The 25,025-nt window shown below is 47.3% G+C and overlaps 1 protein-coding gene across 3 annotated transcripts in view; it reads right to left on the reverse strand.

Annotated features, from left to right (window-relative positions):
* GALNT2 (polypeptide N-acetylgalactosaminyltransferase 2) overlaps positions 1-25,025 on the reverse strand; it is a 179,893-nt gene that overhangs the window by 40,107 nt on the left and 114,761 nt on the right. For all 3 annotated transcript variants that reach the window (XM_001927774.7, XM_021073538.2, XM_084996883.1), the window contains one exon: positions 22,621-22,774. In XM_001927774.7, the coding sequence (XP_001927809.5) occupies positions 22,621-22,774 (154 nt within the window). The remainder of the gene's footprint in view (positions 1-22,620; positions 22,775-25,025) is intronic.

Genomic DNA, 25,025 nt, shown 5'->3' on the forward strand with positions numbered 1-25,025 from the left:
CAGAAATCCACTTTCCACCCCAGGTCCCCACGTGCCTCCCCACCCCAACCCTGGCTGGTCTGGCCTATGGTAACCTTGGTAACCAAGGGATCTGAGGCACCCCCTCCCTCCCTCCTCATTTACGAAAAAGGCCCTGACAATCCCACATGGTTATTGGGAGAATCAAATACCCAAGAAGGACTCTGAATACTGCAAAGGTCCCTAATGAGGGTCATAATATGTGCTTGGCTGCCCTGTGCCAACAGTGACTTTGGGTCCCACCAGGGCATCTTCTTGTTACCCTGCCCTCCTCCAAAGGCAGCAGGGTCCCCATAGAGGGATGTGGACACAACGACCCTAAGCATCCAACACCCACCCATATTCTGACCATGATCTGGAGTCCCATGCAGGAGGAAATCTGGCAAATGCCCACCACCCCCGGACAACCCTGCCAAGGTCAGTGACTTCCTCCCGCATGTCCACAGCAGGCCTCCTGCCTTGTCTCCACTTCTGGTGAAATAACTAAGGAGAAACACCAGGATCATTCACAGGATTTCAAGGTTCTGGTTGTGTCACATGTACTTCTCTTTACAAATTATTCAACTGGCATTTCCAGACTCATTTAATCTATGAATTTAGTTTTGCATCTGCCCCTGAGAAACACCTCTAAGCTTTGATTTGTTTCTCCCTTTCAGGTCTTCAACAAACCAAAGCATCACATGGGGAGAAATAAAGAAACAAAAAAAAATTATTGTTCCGTGTGCACAGAGCTGAGGGCCAAGTCTTGGACCATGATAAACTCAGCATGGAAAGGAATATCCTGCGGCCTCTTAGGGAGAGAGGCAGCCAGCCTGCTTTTTCCCAGGCAAGCTCGCCACCACCACCACCATCGTGGTATACATGTGCAAAATACGTCAAACATGAAATCTAGAGGATGTTCGACAACCACCTATGCACCCTCCACTTTCTCGGTTCTTAATATTTTGCAACATTAGCATTTGATTCAGGTTTTTTTTTTTTAAGTCAAATAAAATACAATAGATAATAGAGTTCGTGTAGATCCTTCCCACCCCAAACCCCATCTTCACCAGTGGGAACCACTGTCCTGAATTTGGAACTTCAGGATTCCTAGGTATGTCTTCAATAAATGACAGGTGTACATCTTCATACATAATGCATCCTATTGTTCTGCATCTATTCAAAATGTGTACGGATGACACTGCACCACGGCTTGCTTCTCTCACCTCCTCAGACACACCTGCCTTGACACAGGGCTGTGTCTCATTCATGCTCCTTTGCAGGAACACATCACATTCAACCCCTTTCTGTGGATGGCCCACTCCTCTCCATCAGGCAAAATGTGGCAGGAGACAGTCTTTACACAGGTACGAACATTTCTCTGCATTATGGGCCTGCAGGTCAGACGCTAGGGTTACTGGACACAACAAGTGGATCTCCTAAGGGCTGTCCTGGCTTCACTCTACCCGGAGGGGCATGCGTTCACACTGCTCCATACTCAGTTCCCATTGTGGCTCAGTAGTTAATGAACCCGACTAGCATCCATGAGGACTTGGGTTCAATCCTTGGTCTCGCTCAGTGGGTTAAGGATCTGGTGCTGCTGTCAGCTGCCACTGATTTGATCCCTAGCCTGGGAACTTCTAGGGCCACATCCTATGCCAAGGATGTGGCCCTAGAAAGACACACACACACACAGAGCCATACTGCTCCATACTCTTGCCACCCTTGACAGCATCAGATTTTGACATTTTGCCAACTGGATTAGTAGGAAATAGCCTCTTCTTATTCTAACTTTCATCTCCCTGATTATGAGCAAGGCCACACACCTTTCACATCGTATGAGGTGATCAGACTGTTTCTTCTCTTAATTGTCTGCTCACACTCTTTCTCCATTTTCTGATTAGGTTTTTACCTCATTATTATTTGATTATAGGAATTTTTATATTCTGGATCATTTCCTTTGTCAGCCAGGAGCACTACAAAAATCTTCTTTAGGTCTGTAGCGGATCCTTTCATTTTGTTCGAGATGTCTTCTTTCAACCATACTTTTTAATTTTGATTTTTCAAAATGTGGCCCTGGGGTGAAGTTATGGAAAAGAGTTTCTCCCTCTCAGGTCTTTAATACATTATTGTCGGTGTTCTTCCAAATGTTTGAATTTGTACAAATGCTTTTAACACGTAGGTCACTCATCTACCTACCATATTTTTGGGAATGGTACAACCAAACTCCTCTTTCCCCTGTGTGGTGAATCTGCTGTCCCAGGGTCGCTGAATAGTTCATTATTTCATCACACTTGCATCACACCACATTTTTTTTTTTTTTGGTCTTTTTGCTATTTCTTGGGCCACTCCTACGGCATATGGAGGTTCCCAGGCTAGGGGTTGAATCGGAGCTGTAGCCACCGGCCTACGCCAGAGCCACAGCAACGCGGGATCCGAGCCGCGTCTGCAACCTACACCACAGCTCACAGCAACGCCGGATCATTAACCCACTGAGCAAGGGCAGGGATCGAACCCGCAACCTCATGGTTCTTAGTCAGATTCGTTAACCACTGCGCCACGATGGGAACTCCCACACCACATTTTTATGGGTGCACACTGATCTCTGGCTCCACTTCTGTCCTGTCCATCTCTCTGTTCTCATCCAACACTGCTAAACGGCTATGGCTCCGAGGTGGGAACTCGCTTCTAAAAGACATGTTGCCTCTCATGTGTTGTCCTTCAAAGGACTTTACTGGCCATTTGGCCGTTTGCTTTTCCTTATGCCATTAAGGACAAGACCTTTAAGTTCCATGAAAAAAAGCCCTGGATGACAGACACTGCACTGAATTATGGGTTAATTTGAAGGGAATTCACTACTATATAATACTGAGTATTTTTTAATGGCCTTCAATTATGTTTATCTAATTTTTTCCAAAAAAGCCCTGCCCATCATGTGTCGCACTTGCTCTTAAGAACATGCAGTTCTTTGCTATGGTGTTTGGGCCTCTCCTCGTTGGCTCACAGGCTACCACTGGCCCGCGGACCCTGTGCTCAGCAGCCTCACTGAGTATTCAGGGCCGAGAGTCTAGAGGTTCTCTTGGATTTTCCACCCATCAATTCATCCACATTTTGTCCTTTTCTTTACATTTCCTCTATATCTGGGGCTCATTTTTCCCCCTCCATTTTTCTTTTAGTTTTTTTTTTTCTTTCTCCCTTATCTGAGTAATACTTCCCTGTGTTTTCATTTTTATAGGTTTTTGGTGTGGTGATCTTTTTTGCAGACAACAGAGTTGTAGCCTGTCTTACTTCTGGCATCTGCCCCCCTTGTGGCTGAATTTGATACTGGCCTTGCTGTAGGCTTCCTGATGGGAGGGACTGGTGCCTGCTCACCGCTAGATGGGGCTTTGTCTCAGGGTGAGATCAGAGGTGGCTGTGTGCCTTGGGGGGTCTTTAGGCAGCCTGTTTACTGATGAACAGGGCTATGATCCCACCCTGATTGTTGTTTCTCGGGGGCTTCTCAGTGCTGATGGGTGGGGCCAGATTTTCCCACAATGGCCACCACCAGAGAAAAGCAGCTGCTGAATATTCCCAAGAGCTTTGCTTCCAATGCCCTTCCCCCACAACAAGCCACATTCACCCCGTTTTCCCAAGAGGTCCTCCAAGAACTGCAGTCAGGTCTGACCCAGATTCCTATGGAGACTTTGCTTTGCCCTGGGACCCAGTCAGTGCACGTGAAAGTCTGTGTGCGCCTTTTCAGAATGGGATCTCTGTTTCCCCCAGTCCCGTGGAGCTCCTGTGCACAAGCCCCGCTGACCTTCAATGCCAGATTCCCCCTTGGGGCTCTTTCTCCCAGTGCCAGATCCCCAGGCGTGGGGACAGACAGGGGGCTCAGAACTCTCACTCCTGTAGGTGAGTCTCTGTGATACAGATATTTTCCAGTCTGTAGGGCATCCCACCAGGGAGGTATGGGGTTGCTGGCATCGCGTAGTCGCCCCTCCTACCTCTTGATGGGGCCTCCTCTTTGTCCACTGGAGTAGGATATCTTTTTGAGTTTCCAGTCCATTTGGTTGAAGGTTGCTCAGCATTTGGTTGTAATTTTGTTGTTTTTAGGAGAGAAGTTGAGCTCCAGTCCTTCTATTCCACCATCTTAATCCCGTCTCTCTCTTTTTTTTTTTAGTTATAAAATTGTGACTTTTCCCAGTCTAATTTTGTTAAGGTTTACTGAAGTATAGCTGATTTACAAGGTTATGATAATTTCTGCTGTACACAAAAATGAATCAGTTATACATGTACACGTATCCATTCTCTCTCTTTCAGATTCTTTTCCCACATAGATTATCATCACAGAATATTGGGTACAATTTCCTATGCTATACAGTAGGTCCCCACTCGCCAGTCATTCCATATACCTCAGTGTGCATATGCCAACCCCAAACCCCCAGTCCATCCCTCCCACCCCCACACCAGTCCCCTTTGGTGACCATAAGTTTTTCAATGTCTGTGCCAGGGCTCTTGTCTTAATGAAGCATTGCTTATGGCCTACAACACAAGATGCAATTAAAAAGGTGGCTGAGAACATCCGTGCCTGGATCTCATCTTCACAGGGAACACACTGGGATTTACATGAAACATAATCTTATGATAAATTTTATAATTTTTCCCTTGTATCTGTTACAATGATCATACAGCTTTCCTCCTTTAATCCACTGAGAAGGAACATTGCATTAACAGATCTTCTGTTGTTCAATCATTCTTATATTCCTAAAATAAACTCAACTTGGCTCTGATTTAAAAAAAAAAAAAAAAAGAGAGCTATAAGAGAGATGCTAGTACTCGGCTTAGAATTTTTTAAGCCAAAAAACCGTAACAGTAACTGGTCTACAATCTTCTGTTCTTCTACTTTCTTTTTCCAGCTCCACAGCAAGGTACTCTCACTCTTAGGAAGCAAACAGAGGAGCTTTCCCTCTTTTTCTAAAATCTAAAATGGTCTGTGTTTTATGCAAGCCCACTTGGGCCCTGTGAATTTGAGAAAGGCAAACTTTTTATTGCTGGAAGGTCTTTCATGGTTTGAATGTCTTCATATTTTCTATTTCTTGAATAGTTCTGGTAATTTCCATGTTTCTAGAAAACTCAGCATTCCATTTAAGTTTTCCAATTTATTTGCATAAAAATGTGCTTATGATTTTCTTAGGATCTTTACAAACGCCACTATATCTACAGTTGCATCTGCTCTTTATTCCTAATGTTAATTGTGGGTTTTTCTATCAGTATTCTTATAGATTTCTGTTTTTTGAAAATCAGGCTTTTTATTTATTTTTTTATTTTTTTTTGTCTTTTTGCCATTTCTTGGGCCACTCCCACGGCATATGGAGGTTCCCAGGCTAGGGGTCAAATTGGAGCTGTAGCCACCAGCCTACGCCAGAGCCACAGCAACTCGGGATCCGAGCCGTGTCTGCGATCTACACCACAGCTCACGGCAACGCTGGATCCTTAACCCACTGAGCAAGGGCAGGGATCGAACCCGCAACCTCATGGTTCCTAGTCGGATTTGTTAACCACTGCACCACGACGGCAACTCCCGAAAATGAGGCTTTTTAAAATCCTCTTATCGTTGCTTGTTTTCCTTTTTTTTGCTTTTTTGTTTTTTTGTTTTTTTGTTTTTTTTTTTTTGGTCTTTGGTCTTTTTAGGGCCGCACCCGCGGCATATGGAGGTTCCCAGGCTAGGGGTCTAATTGGAGCTGTTGCCACCGGCCTATGCCAGAGCCGAAGCAATGCCAGATCCAAGCCGGGTCTGCGACCTACACCACAGCTCATGGCAACGCCAGATTCTTAAGCCACTAAACAAGCCCAGGGATTGAACCCGCAACCTCATGGTTCCTAGTCGGATTCATTTCCACTGCACCACGACAGGAACTCCTACCTGTTTTTCTAGTTCATTGATTTTTTTTTTTCCTTCAATCTTTCCTTCCGTCTGTTTTGAGGTTTACCCCCACCCTTTTCTGTATGTGTGCTTTCTAGAGTCACAGCACTGCCCTACAGTGTAAACAAGTGGCTTTAAATACAATCAAATCCTATCGGTGGAGAAACAAAGGCAATTCTGTATTAGAAGGAGAGGAGGGTGGGGTAAAACTCGGAGGGCTCCAGTAGGTGTAATAGCTTTACCTCTGGGAAAGAGCAACGTGGCACTTGCCTCTTCCCTGTGCCAATGTACACACGGAGGGTGGTGCCCACGGAGAAGGACAGCAAACAGAGCCCTGGGCTGCTCTCACCTCAGTCTCTCCAGCAGACCCCGCACCTGAAAGGGTGCCAGTCTCCACGTCTACACTCGGGCCAGGTGAGACAAGCCCAGAAAGCCTGTGATGGCAGGGCCAGGAGGTTTCGAAAAGAACCAATCAAAATAGGCTGTCACTTTCCAGGCCCTTTGCCCCTGCTTGTACGTGAGGTGTGTGTCCCGGGGTGTAACCATCTAGGGACCCTGGGATGCAGGCTCTGAAAAGTAGGTGACCCCGATGAGGCCTGAATGCTCCTTCTGTCCCCTGGCCCCACCCACAGAGAATGCTGAAATGATTTCCTTTTCAAAGGATGAGAAGGACAGGTCTGCTGACTGAGTGACTGTCCTGGTAGCTGGACACAGCAGTCCCACGGGAGTTGAGACTTCCCATGAAAGCCATGTGGCAGCTGCTGACTGTGAGTAGCACACATGGTTTGTCAGGGACCCCATTGTGCTTTGGGGGCCCATCAGCTGCTCTGGCAGGTACCCACAATCGCCATAAAGCTTGGAGCTAGTGAAAGCCAGACCCGCCTAAGAGCACACAACATGCAGACACCAGCGTACCGGTCACAAGGGCAGATCTTTGTGGTGCCGGGAATCTGAATGTTAGAAGCTCTCTGCCCGTGTTGTATCCCTTGAGCCCTACCACAGCCTGGAAACACTGCGCCTGGGCATCAGGCCTAAGCACTTTGATTAAGGTCCCAACACCCAGGGCCTTGTGGAACAGGATCTAGTCTCCAGCTGGAATCTGGATTCACAGCAAGCAGTCATGCAGTGGAACCAGGCTAGCCCTCCACCCCCAGAGCAGCAGGAATACTTAGTGCCTGGATCCCAGGCGCCTTTACTCCTATACAACTGACACAGGATGGTCAGCTTCACAGAACCATTTTCACGCTGCGCTCTGCCACGGAGTGTCTGGGGAGGCCAGGGGATAAAACAGGTGTTAAGGGAGTTCGCATTGTGGCACAGTGGTTAACAAATCCGACTAGGAACCCTGAGGTTGCGGGTTCCATCCCTGGCCTTGCTCAGTGGGTTAAGGATCCAGCGTTGCCATGAGCTGTGGTGTAGGTTGCAGATGTGGCTCGGATCCCACATTGCTGTGGCCCTGGTGTAGGCCAGTGGCTACAGCTCCGATTAGACCCCTAGCCTGGGAACCTCCATATGTCGCAGAAGCGGCCCCAGAAAAGGCAAAAAGACAAAACAAACAAACAAACAAAACGGGAGTTGAAATGGAATAAAAAAAAAGCAGGAAGGAAGAAAAAAAGAAGAAAGCTAACAGCTGTTGAATAATGTTCATTTAATTAAAACACATTCTTAATAATCCTTCAAACAGCATAATAGTCCACCTAATCAACTAATTTCTGATCAGTCCTAATAGCTACAGAGCTTACTCTACAGATGTCTTTTAACACGGACGAGAACCAAATCCTAAAATATTTAAAACCTTGGCAGGACCTATCTGAAATTAAGCTTCTTAAAAATCCATTTGGCAGGAGAGCTGAATAAGCCCCCTTAATCACCACGGGTCTGTCTTCCTCTGAAATTATTGGCCTAAAAGAGCTTCCTCGCATCCTGCAGGCCCTGGCATCCTGGGCTGCATGTGAAACCAGAGTGTGTTCGTCAACAAAGCCTCTCTCCTTCCTGAGACCTAAGAAATGGGAGCCCCTCGTATTAGCTGCTCTCCCTTTGAAGTGCTCTGATCCCTGGAAAAGCCAAGGGCTCCAGAGACAGAAAGCAATCCTCGAGCACACACGCCTCCCTCACCAGACACTTCACACCAGCCTCAGAGCATGCCGCCCTGAATACACGGTGTCTTCCTGGTGGGTCCCAAGGCCACGGGCTGCTTTCCACAAGCATCTTTCTTAAAAGAAAACTGCCTTCATTTGAAGAGCATCATCTGCCCTTTACTGACTCTGGTTTTACAGACACTTGATTTTCACTGAAAACTTTTTTTAAAGAGTCAAGAGCTGTTGGAAGTTGAGAAGATAACAGCCCTGGGTGAAGCCCTCTGGGCTTCCTAATCCCTCCAAGACACACTTCAGGCCTCACCGCCTGCTCCACTACTGGGGAAGTCTGGCAGAGAGAGGGAGCACAACTCTTTCAACTCTGCTCCTCCCCTGGCAGGCCTGTGTGGGTGGGAGCGGGGAGATGGGGGCACTCGGCTCATCAGACAGTCTGAGCACAGGTCCCCACCTGTCCTCCAGGACACTGGGCACCAAAAGTCCACACAACTGCAGGCAGACTCAACTGAAAATGGTAAGTGTCCTTACATTTTAGACTAACAAGTTGGTCTGAAGATAAAAATACAACACTAGGTTGCTTGCAAAAGACAAACCTAAATCATGGAGTTCCTGTCGTGGCTCAGCGAAAATGAATCTGACTAGCATCCATGAGGACTCGGGTTTGATCCTAGGCCTTGCTCAGTGGGTTAAGGATCCGGCGTTGCCATGAGCTGAGGTGTAGGTCACAGATGCTGTTCGGATCCCGCATTGCGGTGGCTCTGGCGTAGGCCAGGAGCTACAGCTACGATTCGCCCCCCAGCCTGGGAACATCCATATGCCACGGGAGCAGCCCTAAAAAGAGAAACCTAAATCAAAATGACACCAAAAACATGAAAACTAATAGAAGACAAACATACCAAAATAAAGGGGGCAGTTAACATTACATAAAGTCAAATATATAGCAAATAAGAAAAACACTAGATACAATGCCAGAGAGTCATTTTATGCAAATAAAGGTGTATAATGAATATATAATTTCTAGTCCACAGATCACAGTATTCAAACATATCAAGCAAACACTCAGAAATAAGCCAAGTCACAAAAGTGTACTAGGAGCTTCAAACTCCCCTGTCAAGTAGACAAGATGGATCAAGAGGTTTTGAATGCAATTCATCAGGTTAATTTAATGGGGAAATTCTGAATTTTGAAACAAGTAAAGACACTGCCAGCCTTTTAAAGAATATCCACAAAATGCTGATCGAGCCAGAAATAAAGATGGAAGCCTCTGAGTCAGGCTGCTGTTGTTTAGGTGTCACCACTCCCTAGTTACACTATTGCCCGGAGTCTCCATTTCTTCGTCTATAAAACCACAGTGACAATAATAACAACATCTACCTCACAGGCCTGCTGTGGAAATCACATAAGTAAGGCACATCAAGCACTGAGCAAAACCCTCAGTTCCAGGCAGCTGTCGTCACCCGTATCACGCCACAAACAAAGCCTCCATATATTCCAAGTCGTCACTGTCACCCGTATCACGCCACAAACAAACCCTCCACATATTCCAAGTCCAATCATCGAGCTGTCATGCCTGATTACACCACAACAAAGTAAAAGGGAAAAAAAGTCTTAAATTGGTGAAAAGAAAAGTCCATTTCTTCCAATTTTGAAATTCTCTCTAAATAAGCATGCTATTAAAAAGGAAACCACAGGCAGAATTCCAAATGAATGAGAGATAACATGATTGTGGTCATTCAAAAGTCGTTTTAAAAATAACAAAAATTGTAACACTGCATTTCATAATATATGAGACTCAGCCAAAGCTACACTCCGAAACAAATCTAATAAACATAAACAGTCAATTCTTCCCAGGGTTGGGGGGCGCAGAGGGAAGCAGAGGGAAGAAAATATTACAACACAGGCTGACATGAATATGTTAAAGCAGATAAACATAGAAAACAGATAAGCAGACAGAATAGAAAAACAAAATAGACAAAACAGAAAGCAGATAAACATCAGAATGTGTATAGAATCCCAGCCCTTGGTTCCTAAGGATGAAAGGCAGAAAAGGGGAAAGAAAAAGGAAACGAGAAAGACAAAAATAAAAAAAAACCACAAAAACTCAAATTGCAAATAAAATAAACCAGAGAGGCAAATCACCAGTGTTTCTAACCAAGAAAGAAGGGATTTAAGTGCATATAAACACAACACTATGCTAATATATTTGAAAATGAAGTGGTATTTATAATCTTCTGGGAAGATATAAATTATCAAAATTAATTCAAAGAAAACTTACCATATGTCAATATCCATGGAAAAATTCTTAAAAGTCATCCAAGAATTACTTTGATTGAAACAAAAAACAGCTTTAGCTTGAGACGATTTTTACAGGTGATTTTCCAGAAACAATTCCTTTGTATAAGTTTTTCTTAAGCATCTTTTTTTTTTTTTTTTTTAGACGTTTGTTTTCAAGTCATTTTACAGAGTGAGCATCACTATAAAACCAAAGCCAGATGAAGGGAGGAAGAAGGCGAGAGAGGAAGGGAGAGGAGACCACGGACAATTTCCATTACGAATCTTAATTCAACCCCCCAATAAAGACGAACCCAACTCAGCAATACACTGAATAAATTCTGGTAGAATCTCAGAACTGAATAACACACTGACATTTAAAATAATACTGCCTTTCAAATGAATGGGCAAAGAGGTTCTTCAAAAACAGTTACCCCAACACTGCCAGCAATAAAAAAGCAAAGAAACAAGCTCCACTTCCATCAACAGAGAACTAGCTAAAGCAACCTAAAAGGGAATACATGAAGCCATTTAAGATGAAAGCTATACTTTAAAATGTTTCCCATGAATTACTAAGTGAAAAAAGTAGACTGCCAAACTGCGACTTCAGTATCATACTGTTTCTGTACAATGACAGGTAGCTGACTCCTGGCGGGTAGAAGACAGGAATGACATGCACGAGGTTGGTAACGCCTACCCCTGCCCAGGAGATTTTTACATAAGGTTAGGCTCCTTGTAACTTTTTGGTATGATTCCCCCCGCATCACCCCCCCCCGCCCCCGCTTTTTAACACAGCAAATTTGTGTTTACTTTAAAAAGCTACTAGAGGAGTTCCTGCTATGGCATCTCTGCAGCACCAGGTTTGGTCCCCTGCCCAGCACAGTGGGTTAAGGATGTAGTGTTGCCCCAGCTGTGGTTTAGGTCACAACTGTGGCTCTGATCTGATCCCTGGCCTGGGGATCCCCATATGCCCCAGGGCGGCCAAAAAAGAAAAAATTAGAAGTAAAAAATCAAAAAGCTACCATGAAAAGAAAAACAGCTTAAGGAACCAGGAGTCTCAGAGGGGTCCCGATGCAAAGCTGACCTCATGTTTAGAGCAAAGAGGGACAGATTGCAGAGATTTCAGCTATTGGCCTGAAATAAGGTTTGAGGACAGTGGGAAGGATGTCATGATGCCCATCACCAACACCAGCATGGTGCGCGTCCCCCATTGTGGACCAAGCCCAGGGGTCTCCGCCCTTCCAGACAAAAGTGCCCTTGGATGATGACACCACCATGCTTCAGCCTCCAGGGGGCACCTCTTTGCATACGAGATTCTAGAGTGAGCAGGGCTGTCTGAGCTGTTCCATAGACAGAGCTGCCAAGAGAGACCAGGTCCTGCCCGAGAACGACGAGGGGCGGGTGGATCAGCTAAGCACTACATCCACTGCTAACTAGTCTCCACATATATCCACCTATTAGTGATCTCATATGGTATTTGTCTGTCTGGCTTATTTCACTTAGTATGAGTCTCTAGTTCCACCCATGTTGTTGCAAGCAATAATTTCATTATTCTTTATGGTTGGGCAGAACACCATTGAATATATGTACCACATCTTCTTAATCTATTCCTCTGCTGATGGCCATTCAGTTTGTTTCTATGTCTTGGCTATTGTGAATAGCGCTGTAATGAACAGAGGGGTGCATGTATCTTTTTGAATGAAAGTTCTGTCTGGATATATGCTCAGGAGTGGGATTGCTGGATCATACAGTAGTTCTATATTTAGTTTTCTGGGAAACCTGAATACTGTTCCCCACAGTGGTTGTACCAACTTACATTCCCATCAACAGTGTAGGAGGGTTCCCTTTTCTCCACACCCTCTCTAACATTTGCTATTTGTAGACTTATTAATGATGGCCGTTTTGACTGGTGTGAGGTGATATCTGGTGGTGGTTTTGATTTGCATTTCTCAATAATTAGCGATGTTGAGCACCTTTTCAGGTTACCTGTTGGCCATTTTTCTCTTGGAAAAATGTCTATTCTGAACATTTGACCATTTTAAAAACAGGATTATCATTATTATTATTATTTTTGCTCTTGAGCTACATGAGTTCTTTATATATTTTGGGTATTAACCCCTTATCAGACACATGATTTGCAAATATTTCCACCCATTCTGTAGGTGATTGTTTGTTCCTTGTGCTGTGCTAACCACTCATTTAATATTGGACTTTCAACCTTGACCCCTATACTCCCTGACTGTCACCCTTATTTTCTCTCTATTGCGTTTAACGTTGTCTTACTTCATATAATTCAATCATTTATTCTCTTGTTTTCTACTTTCACCCCCTCAATGTAAGCTCTATGAAGGCAGAGATTTTTTTATCAGCTTTATTCATTGCTATTTCCCCAGTGACCAGAAAAACACCTGTCACATGGTAAGCACTCAAATGCTTGCTGAATGAATGCATGAATGTAAGAGTAAGAAGAAATCAACACTGAATAATATAAAATTTCAAATCCAAGTGCAACATCTCTATTGGAATATTTCCTTCTTTGCACAGACTTACATTTCCAAAGATGTGAATTTTCTCTTTTCCTCTCATCATTGTCAGATAGAGGAAATCATGGTTGATCCAATGTGGTTAAGATGGCTGTTAATTTAAAAGTCTATAGTTCTAATTTTATACACTGAAAAGAGGATCTAGGTTCTAGCAGATTCCATGACTAGCACTTAGCCCTCCAGGGTACACACACAGACCAGTCAATCCCACGAGCGAGCAGGTAGATGTTTGCGGCTAAGAATGTGGGGTTCCATACACTGACAACACTGTTGCTTTCAAGCTCATCAGAAAAGTTATGAGGACTCCCTGAACACGCACTGTTTCAGAAAAGGTGAAGTAGGCAGCCTAAATGACTGACGAAGCTGCAACACATTTTTTTTTCTTTTTACAGCCTGCAGCATATGGAAGTTCCCAGGCTAGGGGCTGAAGCAGAGCTGTAGCTGAGGCCTATGCCACAGCCACACCAAATCTGAGCCTACACTGCAGCTCATAGCAACATCAGGTCCTTAACCCATTAAGCAAGGCCAGGGATCAAACCCACTTCCTCACAGACACTATGTCAGGTTCTTAACCTGCTGAGCCATAACAGGAACTCGGAAACACATTTTATACTATTTTTGGCTATTTCCTAAGATATACAAAAGCCTTACCTTAAAAAGGAATTTTTTTTTTTTTTTTTATGGTGCCATGGTGATGGTGAGGCAATGTATTTAAAAGAGTGGCTGAAACTGGATGGTTTGTTCTGACCCCAAGATTCATCTCATTTACCAAGGAGCACTATATTGACCCCATTTTTCTAGCTCTAATTGAAACATGGGATTGCTGTTTCAGAATTGTTTCCTCAACGGCTTTTGGTCAATAATGAAACCCCCCACCACTGAGCTGCAGAGGGAGGACCTATTACCTGGTTCCCCTCCATGTAATAGGTGCGCATGCTCTAGGGGCTGACATGTGCCCTCCACGTCACACACACGTAGGGAGCAAAGCTTAAGAGAGCAATGGTTCACTCTCCACTCCAAGCTGACTTCACACACTCCCACACTACTAGTCACATACAACAGCGACAATGCAATGATCTCCTGTATTTGTGTCATCATGTGCTCTGGGCAGGACAGGTGTTACGGCTTTGCAGACAGGACACCCAGGGTTTAGAGAGATTTACTTCCACCTTGGTCTGGGAGTAAATGATAGAGCCATTCACAAAAGCTACACCACCCAGTGTCAAGTCCACTGTCACTGCTATGTACTCTCCTGGGACAGACATTGCTGTTCAGGGCACAATTTGTGAACCGTGAACTTCATACTGCATTTGATTCCAAATAAAACACTCAGATTTTTTCTTGCTCTCAGTGACAGTAAAGTTCTTTGTTGTAAGCCGATCTATCCACTGAAAGCAACGAGAAATTTTGGATGAAACACATCAAGAAAAAGAAATCTATTGGAAAGCACTGGAGAGTAACAAGGCAGGCAGGTGCTCTAGGGCCAGGTTCCCAGAAGGAAGAGGAATCTCTGAAAATAAGTCCACACTCTCTGATCCTCCCCCACAGGCAGTGTGGAGCCAAGGGGCTGGACGACAAGAAGTGATGGCTTTGTGGGTCCCAGGGTCGGGGGGGCAGGCTGGAGGTCAGGGCACCAAGCAAAGGGCCTCTGATGAACAGCTCAGACTTCCAGGGAGAGTCCCAAGGGGCTGCTTCCCAGTGGCACAGAGATCCAGCTGCTCACCGGCTCTCTCACCAAAGACCAAACCCCAGCTTTTTTTCTAGCTCAATTACAGAAGCCAACAAAGAGATCTGCCTGCCAGGGAGAAAAGCTAGATCCTTTTTGGAGGATGAAAACATCAGCTACAGCCTTTAAATATCTCTGTATTTGTTCATACACAACAAAAACTGAAATTAAACTGAGATTACAAATTCAACAGGTAGATCTGAAAGCAAAACAGACTTTAAAAGCAGAGGGAAGAATTAGTGAGCTGGAAGGAAGGCCAACAGAATTATGTCTAGACTGAAGTTTGGGGAATGAAAAAGAATTTAAAAATATGGAAACGAGCAAAAGAGGAACATAGGACAGGTGCCCCTCCCCCTGGAGGACCAAGATGACGTTTCTGGTCACCACCATATTCCCAGGGGGGTGCCGGGAACAGGGACCAAAGACAAAGCCACAAAATTCTATTATTCCTCTAGGACCATCTCATCTCTGCCCAAAGCAGGGCACAGCTGGGGGAACAGCTGTCTACATGGACAGGCGCTCAGGGATGAAGCTTTGAAAATATGTGCTAACAGTCTTTTTGGAGACCCACGCTGGGACCTTCGGAGACGCTAACACAGACACAGCCTGGATCTCTAACAGGGCAAGCCTAAGCCCTTACACCCTCTCTCAGGCCCAGAGCATCCTTTAATCGAGATGTGCAGACAAAGCTTGAAAAGGTAAAGGTTCAAGAAAAACATGTAAAGGGAAAAAGAGTGGTCTGGTGCCAAAAACCTGGAGTTGACTTTATAAACCACGAAAAATAAAAACAAGCAACTCAACAAAAAGCAAAGGGACAAGGAAATGGGACGGCCTTGGTCTGAGTTTTGCATGTAAGGTGCAACTTGGCCCCTAGAATGAGTTGGGGGTGGGGGTGGAGGGTTAGCGTGAAGAGCCTTGTGGCCAGCACAGAGGCCACACATGCCCAGGGGCGTGAGGAGGTTCCAAGGGAACAGAAACGGTACGTTCTGCCCTTCCACTGCCGTGGAGAGCCCGAGGCTGGAAAAGGAGGACAAAAGCCTCACTTCTCCATTTCTCAGGATTCAGTCATATGGCCCTAGTTCCTTCCAGCTGGGAATACAACTGCTCAGGAAACGGACAGCAAGGGCCTGAGGCCCAGCTCTTCCTGCTTTAGGTGCATTCAGGCCTCACGCCAAACACCCAAGCCTGAAGAGCCGGAGCAGAGAAGACACTTGCGCAGAGTGGATGGTGCGGCACTAGAAGAAGAACTGGGAGCACTTACAGCCCTCCCTCCCTGCCCTATGACAGCAGCCCTCCCGTCGGACTCACTGACAGGTGAAAAAAGATGTGGGGAGCTTCCTGGTGGTGCAGCAGGTTAAGGACCTGGTATTGTCACTTTAGTGGCTTGGGTCACTGCTGTGGTGTGAGTTTGATCCCTGGCCTGGGAACTTCCATATACCACAGGCGTGGCCAAAAAAAATGCAAATGCGGCATAATGACTGCAACATCCATGACCCTGGGGGGAAGGGCCCTGAATACTGGGCGGCGCCTTTACAGGGGCCTCTTGCCTCCCCAACCGCCTGCCAAACCTCAATCCACTGCCCCTGCCCACAGGACAGAGGAGCCACCTCTGCCCACCAGGCTGGGGCCATCCCAGAGCCAGGCCTCTTGGCTCAGGCCCTGCACTTCCTGGAGGTGGCTCTGAATTCAGGGGCCCCTGGGGACTGGCACATGTCATCAGGAGAATGGGCTCCCTACCAACATACAGAGGAGTGCTCCTCGGACCAGAAAATATAACGATCCAAAGCGGGGAGCGCAGGCCACGATACCCACACAACGTACAATAACACTGTGTAATTACTGTTATGGAAGAGATCACAGGCAAATCCCTGCCCCACCAGCCACAAATGGCAACACAGCACCCAAACCCAGGGCAAGCACGTGGGCCCTGCCTGGAGAAGTGAGGTCCCCCATCCAATGCCTCGGAGGGGCACCAGCATCCCCTCCAGGACCTGCCTGTGGGGACCCACAGGACTGGGGACTGGAGAGGGTCCCCAGGCCCCAAGCAGGTAGAGCAGTGGCCTCGACAGCAGCTAGATTGTGCATATTTATAAAACACTATTTTCATAAGAAAAGTGTGACATGCAAACAGGGCCCCGGACTCCCCAAATGAGATCTCCTTCACACACGCACTGACCCTTTGGTGCTGGGCTTCATCTGGCTTTCCCAGATCCCCTGCTCCACTTAAAATAAGGAATCTCACAGTCTCTGCCCCCAAAGCTTCACACCAAGCTGCTGAGTTTATGCTGCCTCCGCTTCCACAATGTTTACTTTCCCAAGTAACAGAGAATTTGGATCACATCCTTCCCCACTGCCCTTAATCCTGATTAACGGCTCTTCTCAAACAACTGGCATCAATCCTGACATTCCACCAGCGTAAAAAGCCCAGCCCATGACAGAAGGGCCTGCCCTCGGGTTGAAATTTAAAAAAAAAAAAAATAGCCCCTCAACAGTTCTGTTTGGGTGCATGAAAGCCAGCCATTTAAAAAACTGGTCAGAATAGAATCCTCTAAAGGAAACAAAACCATATAACTGTAATTTATAAACTGAGTAAAACACAGCATTTTTTTTTCCTTTTTTTTTTTTTTTTTCTGGCCATGCCCAGGGCATGTGGAAGTATCCAGGCCAAGAATCAAACCTGTGCCACAGCCTTGACAACATCGGATCCTTAACCCCCTGTGCCACCAGGGAACTCCCCACACAGTATGTTCCTGATGGTAAGGCTGGCAGATACACCCACCAGGAGCCCCGAATGCTAAAAACCTTCATTTTTTCATTTAGTGATAAAAGGCAAGGGTGGCTACACAGGGAGGAGCTGTGTCCCTTTACCAAAGGTCTCATTTTTAAAGGAATCATTCCATAAAAAATGGAAAGGAACAGTGCAGGCAGACGACGGGAAAGAAGAAAACAAGATGTTTCTCCCCCCAAGGGTTTATTTGATTTTGCTTATATAAACCATCTGAAAGTAAATCATCCCAAGCTTTCCTCCCAGACGGAACCAAAGGCCATAAACTCCCCGGATCCCACTTCCACGAGCCACTTCCCACCAGATGCAATTCTGGACAAACACACGAAGCACTAGAAAATGACACGAGACCCTTCTGAGCCAGATGCTGCAAAGGCTTTAGCAAAAGTCACAGTGGCCTTGCAGAGGGCAGCAGAGGCCCCGTGCGAGGTCTGAGCCATCGGAGAAGCTAGAATGGACTCCAGGTCAGCTGTGGCTTTATATCTGTGGCTGAGGCTCTGGGTGGCAGCTCCTCTCAAGCCCAGTCCTGGCCCCTCATCCCTGTTTCCACTGCCCGGGGATGACGTCTCAGCTCACGGTTTTAAGTACCATCTGTGCCCTGAACACTCCCGGGTTCACATCCCCACCAAGATCTTTCTCTTGACACACTTCCAAATACCTACAAAACACATCTGCCTACATGAGATTCTTAATGCATCTTGGACCCGACATGTCTGCACTTTAATTTCCAACGTGTCCCCTGGACCCGCTCCCCCACCAGCCCCTCTGTCTCCCTTGGAGCCATGCTCTCTCCAAGCCATCTTCCTCCTCCATCCATTGGCATATCTTGTTGGCTCCGCCTCCAGAAGAATCCAGACCTGACCGCTTCCCACCAGCTTCAACACGCTTCCCATTATCTTGTCCTATTGCTAGGACAATACAGCAGCGTCCAAAGGTGAGAGGGAGAAGAAACAATCCCTCCGAAAAGGCACCTTTGGGAGTTCCCGCTGTGGCTCAGTGGGTTAAGAACATAGTGTCTGTGAGGACGTGGGTTTGATCCCTGGCTTCACTCAGTGGGTTAAGTATCTGCAGATGCGGCTGGGATTCTGCATTGCTGTGGCTATAGTATTAGGCCAGAAGCTGCAACTCTGATTTGAGCCCTAGCCTGGGAACCTCCATATGCCACAGGTGAGGTCTTAAAAAGGGTTAGGGAAAAAAAAAAAAAGGCACCTTTGAAATTCCCATTGGTTTAATTTGCTTTTGAGTCTTGATAATTTATTTGAAATTTCAAACATTAAATGAGGTTAAAGAAGTTTTTTTGTTTTTCATGGTTTCTTTGCGTTGAGAAACTGTACTTTCAGGACTAGGATGGGCTACCATCTCTCTCATTTCTAAGAGTCTGGTAGGTCCTGTCCATCACAGCTAGTATTTCACTCACAGCAGGCTTTCCTAAGCTTGCCCCTTCCTGTAAATATTTTTCCTTGGCATAGTATTTGTTAGACACTTAAAAAGGTAAATAAAGTGTAACCCTCCAAATGTTTTGGGCTTTTTGTTTGTTTGCAAGGCTCTGAACCTGATTCCTTGGACCTACCCCAGGGGACAGTGAATAAGGGGTAGATTGTATGCGTGTCACTTCTCAGTCCTGGGAGAACACAACACACAATAGTCATCTGTGGTTCATCCTGGGGTTCGTATGACCTCCCTTCCTGCTTCAAAATCCTCCTCTTACTCTCCTTTGTTCTTTACGATTCTTCCTGTTATTAATGATTTACTGGGCACTCCCACACACCAGCCACCGTGCTAGGTGATTCACTTGCTCAACAAATAATTGAGTTTATCGAGTGCCGTGAGCTGTCCTAATAACAACCCTGGCTACAGCTCGCTGTCTAATAAGTAAATTCAGATGAACATATAAATAAGACATGTGGTGTGTAGGTGGCAATGAGAATCTCGGGGACAAATTGAGCAGGGAGGGGGATGGGGGGGCGGGGGCCGAACTCCTGGGGAGGAGTGTCCAGAGGGGCCACTTGGGGAATAAGATCTCCCCGAGGAGGAGGAGGAGGAGGAGAACGTCCCTGCCCAAGGAACATTTGCTGAACCCGCGCAGGGACCAGACAGCACAGTGTCACATCATCTCATAAATGACAAAGGCCTAGGATTAGCACCTGGAGCCTCTGGGATTTCCACCAAAGTCTCGGCGACTCCAAAAAACCTTGTTCTTAACTAACTTCCACCTGCACTGCCTCCAGATTTATCACACATGAGGACTGCATCCTACAGGGCCATCCTTTCTGCAGGTCTCCACAAAGGGAGGTACCGCAGAGCCTAAAAGGATTTCTATAGGAAGGTCAAATGTGCCTTAACAGCTCTCTATTAGATGTTGGCGGGGGGGGGGGGGGGGGGTGGGGGGTGGGGGGATTCAAAGCAGTAACTTGGTTTCCTTAACCTGCCTTTCAATAATACTGGTTATTCTAAAGTGTGAACTGGAGGTGGCACTTGCCATCTGCCTCTACACGGACAGACTCATGAGCCACTGCAGATGCCAACCCTCAACCCCCTCCCCCCCCACACCCGGAAAGAGCTCAGGCTGGAGATCAGGAGTGAGGCCCTCTGTACTCTGGGCAAACTGGCAGAACTGGCCTTCAGATAGTTAGATATTTTCAGGAGATGATTTTATGAGCCCAATCCTTGCACGTCCTCATATCTAGAAAAGCACTAAAATCCTTCATGGTGACATCTGCTCCTCCTGACTAGCAGTGACCTTCAGGAGACCAGCTGTGACCTTCTGTAAAATGTGTACTTAGTTGGACATCCCTCCCCCCTTCACCGAAGTCACAGATATTCTGCCCTTCCACCTTGCCTCTTTGGAGCACTTTCACAGAGTTCTCTGAATGCTGCCTCCCGGGCTCTGATCCTCATTTTGTCCCAAATAAAACTTAACTCTCAACTTTTAGGCTGTGCATATTTTTTAAGTCGTCAAAATCTTATGCTTTGAGGACAGGACAGTGGCTGAGTGCCAGGCATCAAATTGACTTTGGGGAGGTTTTAATTTAGCCCAAACCCAGCAAACGTGGAAGGCACCCCAGCTGCTCCTTGAACACATGCAAATGAGCATGACACAGTAGCTGGAACTAAAATTAAAGCCACCTAGACACATCCCACTACGGGATGAATATTCAAACATCTGTTTGGACAAACTCATATGTCAAAAACTGAAGAAAATATATATATAGTTTTGGGGACATTTAAGGGACTTGCAGTGGAGACAGCACCCCGGCCCACACATTGATGAGCCATCTGAAAGGACACTGTCTCCTCTCAGCACTCAGGAAAAGTCAGAGCAGGAAATCAAGCAAATCCAGCTCTTAAACCTAACTTGTGAAACCCATGGCATCTTCCAGGGACACAAGCCCACGGGGTTGATCCCAGTCCCCAGGTGAGATTTTCTAGCTAGGAGATGAACTGCTCTCCTGAGTTCAGACCAAGCCACCAAAGTCCATACTGACCCTTTGCTGGCCTTAAGCCAGCAGCTCCTCATCACGGCGAGTTATAAACACTGCTCTCTGTGTGACAAGGACAACCCTGTCCAGTACATGGGTTGTGGGACACGGTTGGCACAGGCAGGGTACAGAGGGCCCAGGGAGCCTGGGGCTGAGGGTGGTTGGCACCAGCCTGTGGTCAGCACACAGCTTCAGGACTCTCCTAGAGCCCACCCTAGCTTTCTGGGGCCCCCAGATCCCAGCACAGCACCCCTTTCTAGAGAGGGCATGCACTGACTTAACCAGCAGCCCACCCCAGGGCCAGAGTAAAGCCACCTTCAACAGAAATGAATGGGTTATAGGAAATATGAAGCAAAGACAACCTTCTGGGTGGGACATAGAAAAATGATGAGATTGTTAGCATCATGCACGACACATATGTTCATGTGTGGATCATATGTTTCGCATGTGATCTCACACACACTTCCCTGTCTGAAGGAACTGCAATTGTATGCACTGGGGAGCTGGCTCTGGATACACAGAACTGACTGGAACCCAAAAAACATGCCTACACTGTTACCCAGTCAGGAGAGAAGAAGAAAATTCTCTTTCAATGTAAGCTATCAGCTCAGAAACAAAGCCAAACGTTAGCTCATATTCATAGGTAACCTGGTTGCAACTGTCCCTCTTCAACCTACCTGCCCTCCATCCCTGGAACTCACACCCCGAGGAATGGGAGCCCAGCCAGCCCTCTAGAGGCCCAGGGCTGCCTGTGACAGCCTGGTCACTGGCCTCCTTCCTGGACGCCTCCAGCTCAGGACTCATCTGGACCTTCTGTCACTAGGGTGCCTGAAGCACTGATCTGGAGCAAACTGTCCAAGCACAGGGCCACCCGCCCTGGCTTCCTGTCACCCTATCACCTCCCCACGAGCCAGAGGAGAGGCTTCTCTGATTTGAATCCCAGGACCCAAGTGCCGCATCAAGGTCACAATGGATGTCATCCATTTTACCCTTACATGATGAATGAATGACCCTAAAAGTAACCTAAGGAGCTCTGTGGTGGCTCAGCAGGTTAAGGATCTGGCATTGTCACTGAAGCGGCTGGGGTGGCTGCTGTAGTACAGGTTTGACACCTGGCCCAGGAACTATCACATGCTGCTGGCAAGGCCAAAAAAATAAAAATAAAAGTAACCTGATAAGCAGGAAGGCGTGGAGGCATCCAGGGAAAGCACTGTCTCCAAATGCGGCTCCTTATTTCTTAGTAAAACAAGACTCACCCTCTACGGACCCCAGTGTGAGCAGCCTCCCAATCAGAGATCCTACAGCAAGGCTCACAGCTGCACAGTGGCACTGGGGGTCAAGGGCATCACTTTCTCGATGGGCAATGACAAGTGCACATTAGTGTCTGGAGGTTCCCCCGCTGAGCCCAAGAAGCCCCAGGTCCCTAAAGAACCATGGAAAGATGTGGAGCCCCGGGCAGAAGGGCAGGAGGGCAGGTGGTCCTGTGCCTCTGCCTCCGAGCTTCTGCTCAATTTAACATCCACTGCTTCCTGGACTCCAGAACATTCCCGACCTAGGCAAGAACATCAGCTCTTCCTCCCAGAGAGGCTGTGAACAACGGAAAGTTGTTTTGTGAATGGATGTTAACAACAACTGACAGGTACACAGGAGGAAGGTAACGCAGCTTTCTCGTGCTGGCTCTCACCCTCTGACCAGCACCCTGCAGTTGCCCCAGAAGATAATGGCAGCGGGTCCCGAGGTAACAGAAAACTCGGAGCAGCAGAAGCTACTAACTCTGCGGGAGTGAGCGGCTGAGGTGGCGCCTGGCGCTCGCTGAGCACTTACTGGTCATGCCTGGTGTCAGGGACGGCTCTGTCCATCCGCAGTTTATCACTCTCCACCTGGTTGAACTTGTTGCGGGCATAGGGGTCTTGCCCGGAGCGAACCATTGTCCCACCGACATAGGCCTCCTGGTTGAAGTCCCGCCATCGCACCTTCCCTGAAAGCAGAAGAGCAGAGGCCATGGGATGAGGGCACGAGGCACCAGGGCACGGGGCACGTAGACCAGCGTCCACCTGACCTCACGGAGGAGCCCCAGGGCTGCTGCTGGTGGCAATGTGAACGACAAACTATCTATCTGAGAAGAGCCCAAGCAAGTGCCATTGCGCCTGGAGATGGACACCTGGATGGTTACAGTTTACAGCAGGAAAGTTACCGCCGGGACTGCAAGTATGTCCAGGGAACAAAATTCCACACCCGTTGAAGCATCCGTGAGTACAGTACCAGTGACACTTCCTGTAAAGGAGATGCCCCGGGCATATCCTGCCTTTTCAGGGATTACAGTAACGCCAAAGCGCACCTCAGACATGGTGACGAAGATCCTGAACACGTGAGAAGTACAGTCTCCCATTTTGTGGCATCAGGTGACACCAGTATTTACAGACAAAATTAACACCCCCCCCCCAAACAGGACATCAGACACCCTGAGTGACCTTCTCAGAGACGGCTTCCTGCAGCCACTGCCACGTGGACATGAGGAGGGATGTGAAGCTTTTCCTAGCGCCCCCACACACTCACACCCCGATGCACTTCGATACACTTGTGTTCCGACACACTTATGTTCCATCACACGCATGTCCTGACACACTTACATCCAAATACACATCGCGACACACTTGTATTCTGGCACATACACACCCCTGCATATTCACATCCTGACACACTCACACCCCAACACACTTCCCAAAACACTTGCATCCAGACACATTCACATCCCAACACATTCGCATCCTGAAACACTCTCGCCCCCACACAGATACATCACAACACACTCATATTCTGGCACATTCACGTCCCAACACACACCCCAATACACATCCTGAAACACTTACATCCTAATACTCATGTCCCAACACACTTGCACCAATACATATCCTGACACTTGCGTCCCAACACACACACCCCAACACACATCCCAAAACAAATTCGCTTCCCAACATACCCCAAAAGACTCATGTCCTAGCACACCCACATCCTGGCACAGTCATATCCTCACACACGCACGTTCTCGTGGGGAGGGGACAGACACCGAGGTGGCCTGGCCTGTCCACATGTACATTAGCTTCGACCAGCTATTGGATTAGTTCTTCTGTGTCTACAATGCCCAGCACAGAGTTCTCTGGGAACACACGTGGCCTGGAAGTCTGTGTAGGACCTGGGGGAGAGGTGGTGCTGGCGTGGACGTGCACAGGGCTCTGGAGGACAGAGCAGTGCTGGACGGGGCCAGCCTGGATAGGCTGGGGCCAGAGAGACAGCAAAGGCAGCGATGCTCTGAGGGAGAAGAGTGGAAGGAAAGATGGACCTGAGGAAGCCGGGACCTAGTGTCCACTCTGGGTCTAAATCACTGCTCACCACCTGCTCCCTATCTGATCTTGGATAAGTGTTTTGTCCTTCAAAATAAAGTTTTCTAAAATAAATGCATAAAGTGAGAAAAGGGTTTTTTATGAGGATTTAATGTGCCAGTCCAATAGCTAGAACAAACTCAGATCACGTTTTTTAAAAATAAGGAAAGAAAAACAAGAGCAACCACCCTGCCCCACGAGGTTACAATGCTCCCAGGGGTCACAAGTGCTAAGGAGTGGGCTGCTGTTCTACACAGGCTGGTCTGACCAGAGACACCAGAGCCAAGGGTGGCCCTGCAGTCCGTGGGAAGTGCACAGGCCCTGGGCTGGTAGCGAGCAGTCTGTTCAGGTGCCAGCCAGGGAGCCAGGTTCCCTAAGAAGAACGTGTGAGGTGCTGGCTGGGGAGTCAAGCAAGACTGACCACTGCAGGCATGTGGGGTGAGGCTGCTTTTGCAGCACATCACACCTGGGTGTCTGGTTAAGAGCAACAACGAGTGATGATACTGGCGTGTGCACCTACACTCATCTTTTCCCAATACGGGTCCCTTCGCACATGGAAGAATCCATGCTCCCTTCTCTGCTTCAGAGGTGAGGAAACTGGGGTTCGGATTTTGTTCCAGCTCATACAGTAAATTTTCTATCTAAAAGTCCATCTGCTTCTGTTTACAACTGTCCTGCGAGGTCAAAACCCCCATCTCATCACAGCTGGTTGCCTTGGAAATGAAGCTCCGGGTCACAGAGGTACAGCCTCTCGAATGGAAAGCAATTCCAAAACCCACAAAAAAGCTCTCAGGCTGAAGGGCGATTCTGTGCCCTGAATGCATGTCTGGCCTGGCCACGGGAGCCCGC

The sequence above is a fragment of the Sus scrofa genome, chromosome 14 (genome assembly GCF_054392235.1).
Source record: "Sus scrofa isolate SSC_HxYL_T2T_F1_AM1 chromosome 14, Sscrofa_HxYL_maternal_Yorkshire_Landrace_v2.0, whole genome shotgun sequence".
NCBI classification, from domain to species: Eukaryota; Metazoa; Chordata; class Mammalia; order Artiodactyla; family Suidae; genus Sus; species Sus scrofa.